General features: G+C 45.0%; 2 protein-coding genes across 4 annotated transcripts in view; both read right to left on the bottom strand.

The window, feature by feature from the left end:
* Positions 1–10149, bottom strand: part of LOC6589568 (1-phosphatidylinositol 4,5-bisphosphate phosphodiesterase classes I and II) — a 56746-nt gene extending 46597 nt beyond the window's left edge. Inside the window, exon 1 of the mRNA XM_026988456.1 lies at positions 10033–10149. The gene's annotated coding sequence lies outside the window, so the exon portion shown is untranslated. The remainder of the gene's footprint in view (positions 1–10032) is intronic.
* Positions 10150–11437: 1288 nt separating this feature from the next.
* LOC6589823 (rap1 GTPase-activating protein 1) overlaps positions 11438–17248 on the bottom strand; it is a 103684-nt gene continuing 97873 nt past the window's right edge. For all 3 annotated transcript variants that reach the window (XM_026989182.1, XM_026989183.1, XM_026989184.1), the window contains exons 3-5: positions 13427–15127; positions 12856–13353; positions 11438–12784 (exon numbers count right to left, since the gene is read on the bottom strand). In XM_026989182.1, the coding sequence (XP_026844983.1) occupies positions 12629–12784; positions 12856–13353; positions 13427–15127 (2355 nt within the window). In that variant the 3' untranslated portion in view covers positions 11438–12628. The remainder of the gene's footprint in view (positions 12785–12855; positions 13354–13426; positions 15128–17248) is intronic.

Below are 17248 nucleotides of genomic sequence, written 5' to 3'. Positions count from 1 at the left end.
TGGAAATGAAGGCAAAAGTCGGTTAGTCCGATGTATTAGATTTGACGCTTCATTATAATGATAGATCGTTGGCTGCGTTGGCGTTGGCGGAGACCAAACACACGGAATACACTGAGAGAAAGCATAGGAGGAACGGTATTAACGCGTGAATATCCCAAACAATTCCCCAACTCTGAAATCTACATCAGATGCTCTCCTGCTTTATTCCCGCAAGGCTTGAGCATTGTTTCAAAGCATTAATTAAATCCCCAAGCCTCTTTCAAACACTTTCTCTCTGTGTATTACTCTTCAAGATAAATGAATGACTGACTGCGCCATGAATATTATGTCAATTAAGTGAATTCCCAAGATAATTGATTATTTTTCCCCTGAATATGTTGACAATTAAAAGGATAACTAAGGATTCATTGCTAAGGAGTCGTCAAATATTTTCAGAAGCTGTGATTTCTCAGTAAAATCCACTGAGAATACTAATCTGATATTAATCGTAGGATTCTACAGCTTTCTCTTTTGGTTCTTTTACATTAAAATAGAGCAAACTCTTATCTCCAAGTTTCGCCAAAAGTCTACCTCAATAGCCACTTTTATGTACATATCGTATATTTTCCCTCAGTGTACACGACACTCCTCCCCATGATAGTTGTTTAATTTTCAGCCTGGTCTACGCTGCGTATACGCAACATTCAGCATGCTGCAGTCCGTGAACTGGCGTTGAGCGCTGGCGCGTTGGCGGCTGGTAAATAATTAATGAGCAGCGCCCAAGTGCTGCTAAATGTGGAGGAGCGAGAGAGAGAGAGAGTGATAGAGAGCGGGGATCAAAGAGAGTGGAGAGCAGAATGTCAGCATAATGAGCCACACACACACACACACAGAGAGACGCTAATTGTCCTTTGGAGCCACGCGGAGCCAACGTTGCGTCGCGTCGCGTCCTTTAATGCCTTAATTGTGTTTGAACGATTGAAACTAGCAGCGGCTTTGAATGCCATTCCGTGGCAAAGGGCTGAGGGCTGAAAGGGGAGGCTTAGGTGGGAGGAGAGCGTGGAGTGCGGAGTGTGGAGTGGGTTTCGGGTGGATGCCACAGTCAAGTGGGATAATTGCATATTAGTGGTGCAGCTGATGCTTCAAACTAATGATAAATGCCTCAAGTGGAAACGTGAAACAGGACCTAAGTCCACAAGAGGATGCTGCTGCTGCCGAGGGCAGAACGAACAGAGTTGGAAAGTTCTCCACTAATTGGGAATGGAAGAATAGGTGCTTTAATATTGTATATACGATATACGATACACTCTACTATTTATCAAGTCTTGGGACTTCCTTCCATATGTTCTTGAAACTACAGAAATGTGCGGATTCGGTGTCTCTTTTCTTGGTTTTTAAGTAAGTTTTTTGTTTAACGAAACTTTCTAAACAAATTATACGATCTTGTGCAAGAAATATACAAATTTTGACTAAAATTTAGTGGGAGAACATGTGTGTTCTGTATTTTGAAGGCACATGAATGGGAGAAGACTATTCGACTAAATAAAATATTCGATTTTGAGGCCTATGCGCAGGATTTTGAGTCATCGGAACTTCTCTGATCTTCCTACAGTCCAAAAACTATGAGCAATATGCCTAAAAGCGTAGGTTTTACATTTACTCGATCACCTTTTTAGTGGGGAATTTCCATGCACTGGAGAAAATAACAAATGGGATGCTTTGGATTGTGGATTCCATATTCTTCTGAATATAATTCGTTAAGTAATATCCCTAGCATGGAAATTTTTGCAAATGGTCAAAAATATCTGATTTCCACAGAACATTCGCAATAATATTTATAAAGGATTTTCCCATAACGAAAAGTCTCTTCTGAGGACAGCTGCATTTCTTTTTCAGCCATTTTAATGCCCCACGGAATACATGTGTTCGCTTCTGTGGAAATGTCCCCTTAAGGGAGATCTCTGGCTACTTAAAAGATTTTGCGGTCCCTTCCCAAGGGAACTCTTCGGAAAAGAGAAATATTTGCTGCCTTTTTGTTTTGATTTTCATAAAATTTCATTGCTTTGAATATAAATATTTTCAAAAATCAATGGAACGCTTAGGGAATTTCAGTTCACATAGATATTTCCTTAAAAATTCAAAGTATTCTTCCATAGAAATCAATAATGTGTTCAATATTTCAATTAAACTTATGAAAACTTCTGTGGAAATTCCCCGAAAGTCTAATTTCTCTCATAATTAAGAAATTATAGTACTTTTCCATCACAACAAGTCTTCTATGTCTTAAAATAAGCTAAACAATTACTGTATTTATTTTGTAATTGCATAATTGTGTATTTTTCAATTATTACTTAATATCTTCCCCTTTTCTAATTATTTTCTGTATTCTTAGATTACTTTAAAAATAAACCTATCTAATTTTTTCCATTTCCCTCCTATCAATATGACTAATAATCGTGGGAATTCTTTGGCCCTGTCCCATCTGTTCCTCTAAAAACAAACAACCTGTGAAAAAAGCATATTTCTGGAGGGACCAAAGATTCACAAATGATGTGAAGACAATCGTTTAAGTCCTCCTTGTTATTTTCAAGGATCATGCAAACCCCGTTGGTTAATCCATTCATGCATTCATTCATTTATTCATTCCCACAGCCTCTCTCTCTCCGTCATGATTCATCTCGGATCTCCATTGAAGCGTTATCTGTTTCGTGTCTCTGATTTCTCAGTGCCAAAGCTAGAATATCTCAAAGATTTACAGATACGCGCTGTGCTGCGTCGCGTCGCGCAGCGAAGCACAGCACAGCACCGCGCCACGCCACGCCACGGCACGGCATGCCACGCGCTTGCTTCGAGTTCAAGTACAACCGGCGACGGCAACAAGCAATGACAACTGCCTGCCCCACTGCCCACCGCATTTCGGGCAGCCCCCTCACCCCCTCACCCTCAGTCCCCGCCGAGCGGATAAATATCTCTCAACTTTTCAATGGATTTTGATTTTTGGAAAGGAAAACTCAAACACAAAATCGACAAGTTTTCTGCCCATAAACAACAACACAACAGCAACAACAACAACAACAGAGCAGAGAAGAAAATGATTTTTCGGCACAATTTTCAATTAGCAGCCGCCGCGAAAATGCCATACAAATAAATTGAATTGAAGATTGTATTTTGATTTAATTTGAGAAACCAATCGGAAATCACTTTGCGGACAGACCATCGCTTTGAGGTTCCATCCCTCCATCTCCCACCCAATCCCCTTCTTTATTGTGCTCCTTCCCCCAAAACACTTTTCGATAAACCCGTAAATTGAAAAGGTTCTCTGTTTCGTTTACCTGTGCAAAAAGTTTTTTGACTTTCAGATGAATAAAGTTTTGTCTGTTGTTCGAGATTCCGAGATTTGAATTTCGTAAGCGGCAGAATTTCAATTACAGATTTTGCACTCGAATGCGACACGAGGGCCGCAAGCGGATGTTGGATGCTGGATGCTGGATACTGAGTGCTTCCCCGTTTCACCTAGGGATTTGTTCTTAAGTTATAGTTTTAGTTTTAGTTTTAGTTTCAACTATTAGATTAGTTAGTCACACACACACACACACTGATACGAAATGACACACACACGCGAGCACACGTTCTCAGTTGGGAGTCTGTGAGGGTATAAGTGGAGCGATTGGAGCACCTCCCAGTGGGCGGAGTGGAGTCCAAGAGATCCAAGTGGCAACAACCGCGGACACGACCGAACGCTTCGGCGTACGATGAATGTCTGTTGGGGAAAACTACATGAAAATTTCGATGCAAAAAACATTCACGGAGAGGAAGAGGGAGAGGGAGAGGGACAGAGAGCACATATAACAGTTGCGAAACTGAGCGAGAGAGAAAGGCGAACTTTGTTGTAGCACCGCAAGCCGCCAGCTCTCTCTCTGTCGCTCTCTGTTTCGCCTACTCGTTCTCTCTCTCTCTCTCTTTCTCGCTCTCTGCGGGAAGGTGAGCTACTGTGCTACATGTGTGTGGGAGTGTTAGTGTGTGAGCTTTGCAAAATGTCAAATTGTAAATAAACGGAAAATGCTCCCCGAAAAAACAGAAACTGTTATACCCAAAAGACAGGGGCAGAGGCGTAGGCAAGGGGTGAGACATTGATACCCCCCTCACTGGGTCACAGAGGATTGACATTTTAGTCTGCGTGGGAATCCAGGAAAAAAAAGTAAAAGCCAAAAAGGCACCCAGCTTCCTGCCACAGGAAACATTTTTATGGCCACCATCTGTATGCATTTACTCCCACAAAACTTCTCCTCTGAGACGGAAATCTCTTTTGCTGCACAAAAAGACAAGGAACTGGGGGCGCCCGCCTTAGAGAATATGATTTTCTTGCATAGAAGGGATTATGAATGAGTCATATATCCAGTGAAATCACGTGTGAATCATTATTATTACGAGTATGATCACCATTGCATTTTTTTTTATCTATAAATCTATTGAATAACTGAAGATATGGGTTGATATTGAGTAAATATGGTTGCTGGATTTCCAAACAATATTCAGCTTCTAAATAGTTTACTGCTTATTTGAATATCATTTTTGCGCTACGTAGTTTTTGAATATTTACAGAACTGTACTCCATTTTAAACTATTTTAGTTATAATTTTTGTTTTTAAAGAAGGTTTTGCTGAAATGAGTTCTGTTTTTCTGGATTGTGTCTAGAATCATTAAAATCTTTACGATTTGAAGTAAATTTTCTTCAGTTATTCATTACAGAATGTATTCGAAATAAAAATTTAGTTCATGGAAACTTTTTGGTACTACGAAATCTAAAAACACTCTGCCAAAACTCTTTGCAAGACTTTCCCAGCATTTCTTTTTAGTTAATCCATTAATAGTTCCCCCTTAAGGTGTACAATCTATGCAGTTCCTTCAATTCGAGACACTACACTACCCGTACGGGTCCCACGCTCCTCTTTTGGGTGCTACGCCCCTGGGGTTTCCGCAGAAATTCGCGTGTTTCCGAGTCCAACCCCTCCCACAAAAGAATGTTATACGGAAAATGTTATACAAGAGCTTTTTTGTCATGTTACACACTTCCGTGGGCGCGCTCTCTCTCTCTCTCTCTCTCTCTCTGTTTGAGAAAAGCGAAGCTTTTTGTGTTTTGTTTTTGTTTGGGAAAAGCGTTCGCGGCGAAATGTTCATGTTTTGATAAGAGGAAAAGCGGTGCCCCCCTCGTAGTGTGTCAAGCGGGGGGCAATTTTCAAATCAACAACAAAGGCAACAAAAGTAGAGAAACGAACTTCTGCCTTCAACCTCTGCGTGTCTCTCTCTCTCTCTCTGTATAGAGAGAGACCTCCCCCGCCTCGCGGCCAAAGATTGATAATAGTTTCTGAATAGTTTGGGCGCAGATAGAACCTTCAGCGGTTCTCGGGGTCGAGGGAGCGGAGAACCGCATTGAGAATCAACGGATAGAGAGGCGTGTCTCCTCGTCGACGGTCGTCCGTCTAATCAGCATCTAAAAACGGGCAAAAAATCAAATTAAAATACGCCAAAATCGGTTTATGCTTCTGCTACTCGTACGACTGTATTCCGAGTCGGCTGCTGCTGTTGCTGCTGCTTCTCTGTGCCTCTGGTTGTGCCTCAATTTGAATTTTGAATTTGAATTTTGAGTTTTGCTGCCAATGCAGCCAAGAATTTTTATATATGATTTTTATTTTTAATGTGCTGTTTGCTGCCCGAGGCACCGCCGTCGCCGTCGCCGCTTCCGTACGTGAGTACAGCCGCAAATTGTCCGAACGGGGAACGCGCGCATGTGCCACAAAACAAGAAAAACAGAAAAACAAAGCCACAAAAAGCGGAAAAAAAACACAAAAACGAAAACCGAAAAACAACCGAAAAATTGGAAATCGGAGAAATATAAGAAAAATATGTATATCCCGCGTTTCGGGTGTCCGTGTGTCCGCGTGTCATTGCGGCGGATATTATGACATTCAATACGCGGGAAAATGGGGGAAATGGGGCGAAAAATCTCTGACTCGCCGACTGACCCACATATTTTCGATTCCTCTTGTACTTCCTCTTGCCCTGCCCCACGATTACCCCCTGCTGCACTGATTGACAAGGTGAGACAAAACGCGTGTATCTGTATCTGTCGCAATGCCCGGTATTCCGTGAAATACAATTCGTTCTGAAATTCATTGCAAGCGCTCAAAAGATGCCCGCGAGGTGCGCTGTTCGCATTTCCCCTCTTATTTTTGTTTGCTTGATTGATTGCGGCCCGGCGTCCTCAAGGTCACTCCGTGGACAGCACAAAAGATATGCAAATGGGAGTAGAGCGAATGGATTGGGCACTGGAGATGGGTGCGTGACTCACGTGGCACTCAGCGGGGTCACCAAAAATGGGAAAAACTAATACGCGTAGCTGTGGAGTATTCACAGTAGTTCCATTAAGATAGAATAAGGTAGTGATTGGGACGATAATTCATTTGAAACTGATCTATAAGCTATGCAAACGAGAGTCGGGGTCACCAATCAAACAACTTTTAGTATCTCAAGCATTTTTGAGAGAAGCTTCTTCAGGCATTAAGACAGATGAGTGAGTGACAGTTTCTCACAAAATCGTAGGGATTTACGTGATTTTCGTGATCTTCTGGAGCAAATCTCTTCCAAAAAAAGATTAAAGAAGAGAGCTATATACCGTATACCTTAGGAGTCACTAATCAACAATTAACAAACATTTTCATGGAAGAATATGTGCATAGGCACCTAATTTATACGTTGGTGGAGTTACCGAGCTGGGAAAAAAATATCTAACGAGTTTTTGTTCATTAAACAACGAAATACATAGTATCAAAACCTCTAAGCCATAATTAAGATACTAGATAAACATAGCCAGCAAAACAATCAGCAAAAAGTATCTACAGAATATTTACAATAGCACCAGACATATGGACATGATATGGAATGAAATGGGTCACCCAACCATGCAATATCTAGCGAAATCTCCCCACAAAATCATTCCCAATGAACCACAAGTTTACAGTTGATAAATGGAAGCCTGTTTCTAGCGTGGGGGTCACCAAACATTGAACCACAAACTATCTGCGGGATCTTTTCGAACACCTTTTCGAGCAGCCATAAAGTCTGACAAATTATGGCACAAGACGCCATATTCATTGCATATTTATATGGCCATAAAGTGGAAGAAACAGGAGCATCACATGGCATTCCACAGCAATCCCCAAGATTCCAACTAAATAAATTTCCGAATTGTTTATTTTTTTCCAAACAAATCAGCGAGCATTAAAACAGCGCGATGGAATCCAAATAAAACATTAACATCCGGTGGGAATTCGGGGCCCACGGCAGCCCCCCCCCCTTTCCACCCCAGACACCCACTGTACTCCCATCCCACTGTGCGTTGGTGGTGTTTGTGTTTCACCTTTGAAGTGGGATTTACAGGTGTTTCGAGTGTCTGTTGTTTGTTTGTTTAAAAAGGTCATGGAGCTCTCGGAAAAGTGTAACTAAATGAAAAGTTTCAGACCACGAAAGCCAGAAGCTGAAGCCACAATAAACACCAGACAGGCTCCTGGCCAGAAATACATCATCATAACTAAACTTTCGACCACTTTTGGGGGAGGAGGAGCAGGAGGTGGCTCCTATCGTAATGGAACCACAAACCAACATTCTTCGGCCATTCGGGTAATCCACGTTCCACTTGCTTGTAAAATTTACATAAGTCTGAAGCACTCAAAACATTTCCATGATAATTCCCCAATAATCGGAGCCCTTTGCTGGTGCGGTTGGAGCGGGGCTCCTCGAAAGAGTGGGGCGGCACTTTCATAATGAAAGCGAAAGACACAGAAAATTCAACGGGAAAACAATTGCAAGACCAAGAGTAAAGAGAAATGAGTATTTTACGTGAGTCGAAAAAGGAAACTCGGGAAAATCAGAGGAGATGCAACAATCATCTAAATTCATTTGGGAATCCGAGGAAAAAGCGTAGTGCGAAAAGAGTACTCTTCAAAAATCAAAAACCAATTTAATTTATTTTTAAAGCGATGATGACGTTGTTCGGTCTGAGGTCTGGAACAGAAATTATGCCAAAATCCAGCGATATTGAGAACGGGAAAGGGGGGGTTGGGTGGTAGGGTGGATGGGTGGTTGCGGGATGAATGCCAGCAGATAGATGGAGGAGGAATTTCCTGCCGCTAAAACGTTTAATTTATTAATGAGATTTATTTATAGAGAGCAGCGCACGGACGGGGGTGATAGGTGAGTGCTGAGTGGGCGGCCGGCAGGTGAAAGGTTGGGGTCCAAAAGGATTGAATTTAGGGGAAGTGTGGGGCCAACGCGTGGCTTAAGTAACGAAAGTGCTCTCATTCTCCCTCTCTCTCTCTCCCTCTCTGTCTGTTTGTGGAAAATATATTCCCCTGCTTTCCCTCTCGGTGGGTGACGTGTGGGTTATTGTAATTAATGTGATGTGCGTTGAATGTATGTTTTCCCACTTTTATACACTTCTCTTTGCTGCTCCACCCACTACCTCTACCCCACCTCCCCCTCCTGCGCTTTTGCCACCCCATGCCTCCCTACCAACGGCTGTTTCTTGGGGCTTTTTTAATGGCGCCTCGGCCTGCGGCAGTGGTAGTGGGTGCGGCCCACAAAAATAATTTACAACGTGTTGTTTTTGGGTTGTATGTTGGGTGCCTATAGGGGGGTGGTGTGGGTACAGGGGGGCCCTGTGGAAGTAAGGCAATTGAAGGCGGCAAGGCGGCAACAAATGTACAACAAGATAATGACAGAATTATGGGAGAACATCAAGCATATGGCACACCAAAAAAGAAGATACTTCTACGGAGTGTATACACTTGTACAGTGAGTGCCCTCTGGGGCGGACACTTGCCGTCTTGCCACTTGCAGTGCTCTGAAGGTCCACCTAAGGGAAGGTACTCGTAAATTACATAGGAGCGAAATGTAAGGGATACATCCGTTTAATGAAAAATATAAGAGGGAGTAAGTAAATGTCCTCAGCGTCCCTAAAACTTATTAAAACCCATCATAGCAATGCTAGTTTCAGAGCCTTTGCTTCCCTGGCACTAAAGAGGTGGTACCATCTTTAGACCCTTCACTGTATTAGTTTTCCAGAGAGACAGAGAAAGAGAGAGAGAGAGAGAAAGGCTTTCGTGGGAGCATCACTCCCTGGATCCATCCCACTATCTCCCTCTGACCTTCGCCTTCGTAAGAGTAAGCGTTAGCGGCCGCATTGCATGGGCAGTGCCTTGGCCCCCATTGCGATAAGGCGCGATGGATGGCCCCCCCCTCCCCTTAGTAGCTTTGATTAGCCATGAGATCACTTTGAGAGATTGATTAGAGGCATACAGCCCACCCACCCACAGCGGTCCCCCCGCGGAGTCATAAGCGTGCTGATTACGGCATTTCAAAGCTCTGCTTGAAAGAGCGACAGAGTGATCTCAGCTGATCATCGAATGGGAATAGGAACAGAGAGTGGAAAAGAGAGAGCGTGACTGGCTCTCCTTGCGGTTGATTCTACGCTATTCAATAATTTGTTTGCGTTCTAAAATTTTGATTCATTTGCCTACGCGCAAGCACACTCAGGTACAGACATGTCTGACGCACACACACACACACACCCGCGTGCAAGCACACGCATTATTATTTACTTATTTGTCACGTTAATAAAATAAAATACAATTAATTACCTTTGCAAATGGTAGAAAGAGAGAGAGAGCTACGAAGAGGGGAAGCTTAACTGAAGCTGAAGCTGAAGCTTTGCTGCTGCCAATCCTCCCCTTGGGAAGAGAGACAGAGAAAGAGAGAGGTTCAGAGGCCCGGCACTTTGAAATAATAGGTGAGAGACAAAGTATATTGAATAGGAGGTAAAGCTGTCTCTTGAATTAGTTATAAGATGAAATGTGCTCTCACAGAAACTCTCACGAAATCAACCCATAGGCACCTAAACGATTGACTCCCCATGGAAGCTGCACCTGAATATAACATTTGCTTAATAAGTATTTCATTAGATTTTCCTGCTTTACAATTAACAATTTCCTGACTTACCTCGCTTCCAATATACACTTAAGTAGGAAGAGCGCGGGAGAGCCTAGCTGCTCTGTTGTGAAGTAATAATATACAAAAAATTGCCACACACAAACAATTGTTGTTGCTTTTATTGGCTTTGCTTTTTGTTGCAAAATGATTTGATTGTTGCTTTCAGATTTGTGCGGGAATTCTTGTTTGCGTTTTGTTTGTTTCTTCGCGGCGGCACAGCATCTGTTGCAAAGCCAAAACGCAAACACACAAACACAAAAAAGTCAAACGCTAAGAGATTTGCATGCTTTTTCTGTTTTTGCTTTAACACGCGGCGGCACGACACTTTTCCAACGGCTCTTTTGATGTTTGTTTAACAATTTGTGCACTCACGAATCTTCTGGAGCTCGAAAAAGTTTACGAATGTGTTAACAATTTGCAATTAAACTAAAAAAAAACAGCGCACGGCGGAGAGCAGAGACGCGGCGTCCGCGTTGCCTGCCGAGCGAGAAACATTTGCCGTTTGTTTTGGGGAGAGCTTTTAGTTAAAGCAACTATGCTTGTTGTTTTTTTTTGTGTGTTTCTTTTGGGGTAGTTCCACCACTCTAGTCGCATGTTACCTCGTTGCGCTCACACACTTTGCAGAGAACTTTTGTTAAACATAGTTCATTAAATGACCGCTGTGGTTCGTCATGTCATGTAGAATACGTAGGTGATGTAGTAAAGTGTAGTTTTAATGTAAGGCAATTTAACATTAAAATTCCAAATGTGCGCGGTATATTTAAACCCAACACATGAAAAACTAAGCTACTAAAACTAAGGACTCTTTGTTGTCAACCGGTAAAAGAGAGCTTACCCGATTCAGGGAGAGCGAAAATGAGAGCTTTAACCGATTCAGAGAGAGCCGATTGGTACGCGCCAAAGTACCTCGTTACCTCGTTGTACTCACACACTCTGCAGTCAGATTTTGTTATAGTTCTTTAAATGACCGCTATGGCGGTAAGTTGACTAGCGCCATCATGTCATGTAGAACACGTATATAATGTAGTAAAGTGTAGTTTGGATGTATATATTGTATATATATATATATATATATATATATATTGGATGTAATATTCCAAAAAATTCTACTGTATGTAAGCTAAATATGGATGTGTTGTATATTTTAAAACTTCAGCCTATTCCATTAATTAAGTCCAATTTACAAATCGATTAACAGACGAAAAGCATGTAAAGGTTCCGAAATTTCGGATAACCTTCCATTTCAATAAAAAAAACCCTTGGATGTTGTTTATATATATATATTCCATATATTTTGCATATATATTTGTTGGTTGTTTTTATATACTTTACACAATAAAAATGATAATGGATCTCAACAAAAACAATTATTCGCGTTAATCGAACTTAAAATTTAGAAGAATTCAAAGACAAATTTGCAGTGTGTATCTTTTGTTCTCTACTTTTCAATCATTCGATTTTTCCTTTGAATGGGAATCGAACGCATCTACGTATGCGTGCCTAGTGGTTATCGGTATTGGTATTGGTATCGGTAGTATCGTTAATCGATTAGAAAATAAAATAGTCATAGTTAATTTCGATAGAACTATACGCTCCTCCTCTCTATAAAGTATATGTACATTTGAATGCAGAAGAATATTCTCTTGAGTCATCGATCAGTCATCGATGTGGGGGGCTTTCGATTAAACTTAAATAATTAAACATAGTTTAAGGTAAAAGTATTTAAAGCAAATTAAACTTATGGTTAAGAGTGTTCGGTTTTCTGTGTGTTTTGTTTATCTTTGTTTATCGATTGCAGTTTAAAATTATCGATCATCGAGCGCTAAAAATCATATCGATCGTGTTTCTCTTCTTTTCGATATATTCGTACGAGGATATGGGATATTGTGGGGTGCTACGTGTGAATGTGTGATAACGAGAGTCACAGTAACAGTCACAGAGTCACAGCGAGCTGTGATTCCGGTATTCGAGTGCGACTAACGAACGAACGCGTAACGGTTTTGTAAACCTCAAAACATTGCTACGTGTTTGTGTGTGAGTGTGTGTGATTATCATGTTGTGGTTATCGATATCGATTTATCGTTGTGATGCTTTGTGATTGATCGCTTTCTACTTTTTTGGAAGGGGTGGGGTATTTTTAGAGTTTGGTTTTTGTTGTTGTTTTGTTAATCCATGCGTTAAATATGCTTAAAGACTTATATTATATATTTGGTGTACTTTTTGAGTTTTGTGTTCTGCGTTTTTTCGTTCTTTCTGGTTTTTAGTTTAGTTTGTAACTGCTATACATATATAATATTATATATTCTAACGATTTGAATAACTCTTGTCCATGCTTGTCCTGCAGCGATCCTTCCTATCCTTCCGATCTAAACTAAATATAATACAGTTTATCTTTTCATTCGTTCTACGTGGGGGGTGCTACGTCTACAATGCATTTAACGACTCCTTCGAAACGACTCCTGCCTTCTCCTTTATTTCCAAAGTGTTATACACGGCACAGTGGTTACTCCTTTCTCTACTCCTTTCACTTTCCCTTTCACTCTCTCTCATTCTCTCTCTCTCTGTATCTGTATCGCTGTCTGATCCCTCTGTCACGTTTAACGCTTTAGATGGGCGATATGGAGAGCGGTGCGGCGGCTGTGTCCGGCATGTATTCCTTGACCAAATCACGCAGCCGCAGGATCTCCCGTCCAGCAGCCGCCAGATCGCCCTGCAGCGAGAGTTCCCTCTCCCGGAGTCGCTTAATGTCGCGCTGACAAGTCTGTAAATGGAAATGGATACTCTAGTAAGTAAAGGGAAGATCTTTCTCTCTTTGTGGCTTGATGTGCTTACCACATTCTGACGCAGCAGATCCAATTTATCGCACTTGAGTCGCGTCACCTCCTGCCGCAGATTCTCAATCTTGACGATCGTCTCGTTGCTCGGCGAGCTGCCCATCATGGTGGCCTGCACCCCGTCGAGGCACAGCGAACAGGCCTTGGTGGTGGCCTCCGCGGAGCTCATGCTCTCCAGCCCCGTGTCGCTGTCAATGTAGGTGGCACCGCCATCCAGATGGCCCATCATCGGATCCAGATCGACGCTGTTCAAGCTCGAATCATCGCTCGTCTCCGACATTGTGGCCACTGCCACGCCACCGTTCTGTGCGGCACTCACGGCTGCAGCTGCCACTCCACCCACTCCTGTGCCATTCTGAGGGTGCAGTCCGCCACCATTGGAGCTGCCATTGTTGTTGTTTGTGGCCTGTCGCGAGGTAATGTCCGGCGACGAGGAGGTGGATTCGTTCGACGACTTCGATTTCGAGGAAGATTTCGAGGCGGTGCGACTGCAGGCCTGCAAGAGGATAGAAAAAAACATTTGTTAGCGGATCGATTGGTGGGTTTTGGCATCGTGCGATCAAACTTACATTCAAGTTGGGCGTCTGCATCTCTGGCTGTGCCTCCTTCTTGGCATTCAGCGTGCCCAGCTTTGTGTTCACGCTGAACTTGTCCTGCCCGTTGCCCGTGTCCACGCTCTGGGAGCGCACTCGCATGATGAGAGCCTTCTTGACGGTGTCTATGAAGCGGGTGCCCGCATTGCCGCCCCCACTGCCGCTCTCGGCTTTGGGTGTCTCGGGAGTGGGACTGCCCGCCGTGGTCTGCAAGAGATCTGCGCCTAGGAAGTCCCGTGTCTTCTCGCGCAACTCCTCGACGAGATTCTGGAGCAGGGAGGTCCTCGTACGGAGCTCCAGCTTTGCAAACTTCTCGGCCTTGTAGCAGGCGTTTTCCGCATTGATCAGCTTCGTGAGGATGAACTCCTTGAACTCCTGGCCCTTGCGGAAGACGGCCGGATTGGGCAGTGTGGGCCCAAAGAAGGGCACATCATCCCGGGCCGTGACGCTGACCTTGTAGCGGGTGTGTGGGGTGTTCGGCTCCAGGGGCTGCACCACAATGAAGGCGTGCAGAAAGTGACTGGCAATCATGTCCGGGGAGAAGGGCGTGTTCGTCTCCTGGAAAACAATGGCCACAATGTCGTTGCCGATGTGCCGCTTCCGCTGCAGCTGCTGCGGATCGCCCTCCGTGTGGGGCAGCAGCGTGGACACATGGAACATGACCTCGCGCTCCTTGAACACCTCGTAGACGGCCGTGTCGCCGGTGTGTCCGTTCTGGATGTCCAAGCCGCCGCGATAGCCCTTGTGGTCCTTCAAGCGGATGCGCTGTCCGAGGACGTCCAAGAACTCATCGAAGGCCGGCGACGTCTGCTGATTGCCGAAGAGCTCCTCCTCGGTCGTCTGGCCGTATCTTTGGTACAACACCCCGAACTTGAAGTGCGAGACGAGAACGTGCTCGTCGTAGACGCTGATCAGATTGGAGGCCTTGGGGCACAGCACCGGCATGAAGTTGTCCACCTGGATCTGCTCGTTCAGAAGCCTCACCATCTTCGCGGGACTCGGCTGGGCGCCCAAGCAGGACACCGGAATGAGCTCGTGCATCGTGCCAGTGCGCAGGCGCAGCAGTATCCGCATGTGCTCCTGGTTGGCCACATTCTCCGTCTTGATGGAGATGAGCACGGGGCCCAGCTGCTCGTCCTGCCCGACCAGATTCGAGTGCTCGCGCGCCGCATAGAAGCGCCGGTAGCACTTGGCCGTGTCGTCCGTCTCGAACTTGGCCATCCATGTGGTCTGCGGCAGCAGCGGATTGCCCCGCGCGTCGTAGCTGCACTCGTGCTCGGTGCCGTCCATCCAGTAGCCGCCATGCAGCGGCAGCAGGATCATCGGATAGGGCGCGGCCTTGGCCAGCGCATCCTCCAGCAGTCGCTGCGAGGCGGGAATGGCCGAGACTATCGACGAATTGGAGCTCACCGACGACTGTGACTGGTAGTGGTGGCCGTTGGACAGCAGCTGCCCCCCGGTGGCACTCACCACTCCACTGAGCTGCGGCGAGGCGGGGGTCGAGCTGCAGGCCGATCCGGACACAGAGGTGCTCGAGTGATTCATCGAATGCCGGAGTGTGGCCCGCGATCCGGAGTGCTGCAAGCCACCGCCGTTGTGTGCCACGTGACTGTCGTGTGGGGAATGCGGCTGTGGGACACGCTCCTCGCTGGTGGCATTACTGCCGCGATGGTGGTTCTGAAAGAGCGAACAAAGGCCAAAGGTTAGTGGAAGGCTTAGCACGTTGGATACCATTGCAGGTAAATGGGGACTGAGATTTAATTCCTATAATAACAGGAAATGCTTGGGTATAAAGACTAAAGAAAAACATTATCCGATTATAATGAAAATGGGTATTTATGTGCGGAATAGTTTCATGTACGACTCCTCCAAATACCATTGAAATATCTCTGAATTTAAGGCCCCTGCCACAAATCCTTTTGTGGGATTTCTGTATTCTTAAACAGAGAAAGAACATCTGCTGTTTCTTAAGCTCTTTTCTGCCTGGCAAAAACTTGCTTGATTGTTTGGCCAAGAGTGTGTCAAAGATTCAAATGGTTGGAGGTGGCTGTGGCAGCAACAATACTGACGCCTGATTATGTGTGTGGGTGCCAGAGCCTCCTCCTACACACAACACACACACACACACACACACACACACACACATACACACTATTTGACAAGAGAGGAGGGACGGGGCGGGACGGGACGGGACTGCATGGCTGCATTATAATTTCATGCAATTATCGTCAGCGAACCCCCTGGTGCCACGTGCCCCCTGCTTGCCTGCCTGCCTGCCTGCCCCACTGTGTTGTATGCAAATGCTGCGAGGCCTCGAGCCATAGAGCCATGGATTGTGGATGGATTGGATAATGGCAGAGCAGAGTGGAGCAGAGAAGAGTGGAGCACAGGGCCCCCAAAGCTCACGGCTCATGTCGATGGCTCTGTGCAATTTTGTTGGCACAAACTATTTGAAAAGCGCCAAACAAATATGGCAGTGGGCGATGATGGGGCGGCAGAGCTGAGCAGAGTCGAGGGCGTGGTCGGATTACGTGATGGATTTGCCAGGAGACCCACAAAAACGACAGCCATGTGCACTCTAGCTGGAGCTGGAGCTGGGGCTGGGGCTGGGGCTGGAGCTCTGAATTTTTGATAACATTAAGCCAACATTTTCATTTGACATGAACGAAGAGAGGTTGCCCCTACTTGTGCCGCATTCAATGGTTGTGTTGCCTCTCCTTTCAATTCGTGGCGCCACTCGATGCTTTTGTCTAGTCGTAGGATCCCCCCCCATCCGCCCACCCGTCCGCCCATCCACCGCCCGATTGCGCCCTAAACAAGCAGAAGCATATTAAAAAGTTCCTCTTTTATTTGCAAACAGTTTTTCCACATTTCCACAATTTCCTTTTGTAGCACTCGGGGCCTCTGGCTTGCAGCCAAATGTGGCACGTACAAGGGTTCAAAAGGGTGTGCCTTCGGGGGTTCATCGATAGTTCGTGCTTTGATTTAATAGTCTGCTGCTTGCTGCTGCCAATTGCAGCTGCAGGGCTGCCTGCCGCCCCATTCCCTTTCCTTCCTTTTTCTACAGAATGAAGAGGAAATAATGAGACCAGAGTTGGCAGGAGTTTCACTGGCGACAGTGTGACCATGTCTTAATTACTTTCATTTCTTTGGGCAGATCCTTGAATAGATATTGCTCTATACACAGATCCTTATTGATGATGCTTGGGAAATAATGGATGGCTCCTTTCACTTCTCTGGGAGATCGCATATCTCTCCGGGCAATCGCCTAATCGATTGTTAATCGAAGACTGAAACCATTTCGATTCATCAATTTTCATTCATGGCTCATTTTCCTAACGAACTGCCTTGTCATTTGAATGCATTTTGAATGCACACCATTCACTCCCCACCATTCGTTTTAGGTCTCTGCATCTGTAATACTCCGAGTATCTGTATCTGTAACATTTTGCTTGGCGTGTGAACCGAACGAAATAAATGCAAATGCAAAATGCAAATGCAATTCAATCCCTCTGGGCACTGTGGCACTGTGGCGGCCCTCGCCTGCCCCCTGCAGCAAAATTGATGTGGCAATTGAGGAAAATTAATAAATTTTGTTGTAACTCTAGACAGAGTGCCATCGCCCTGCGATGGGGAAGTGGATTGGCTGGGAATGGTGTTGTATAGGGCACACAGAGTGGAAGTGGCTGGGTGGCAGAGTGGATCGGAATAGTAGTTATAGATAGTTGGTCACGTCACACGCTTTGTTGGCTTCATTGGCTCTGAGGGGCGGGGGGCAGGGCAGGGCGGGGCGCCCTT

Source organism: Drosophila persimilis, unplaced genomic scaffold (genome assembly GCF_003286085.1).
Source record: "Drosophila persimilis strain 14011-0111.01,24,50 unplaced genomic scaffold, DperRS2 tig00000191-arrow-pilon, whole genome shotgun sequence".
Taxonomy (NCBI): domain Eukaryota; kingdom Metazoa; phylum Arthropoda; class Insecta; order Diptera; family Drosophilidae; genus Drosophila; species Drosophila persimilis.
The sequence above is the reverse complement of the archived record's forward strand: the minus strand, read 5'-3'. Positions and strand labels throughout refer to the sequence as shown.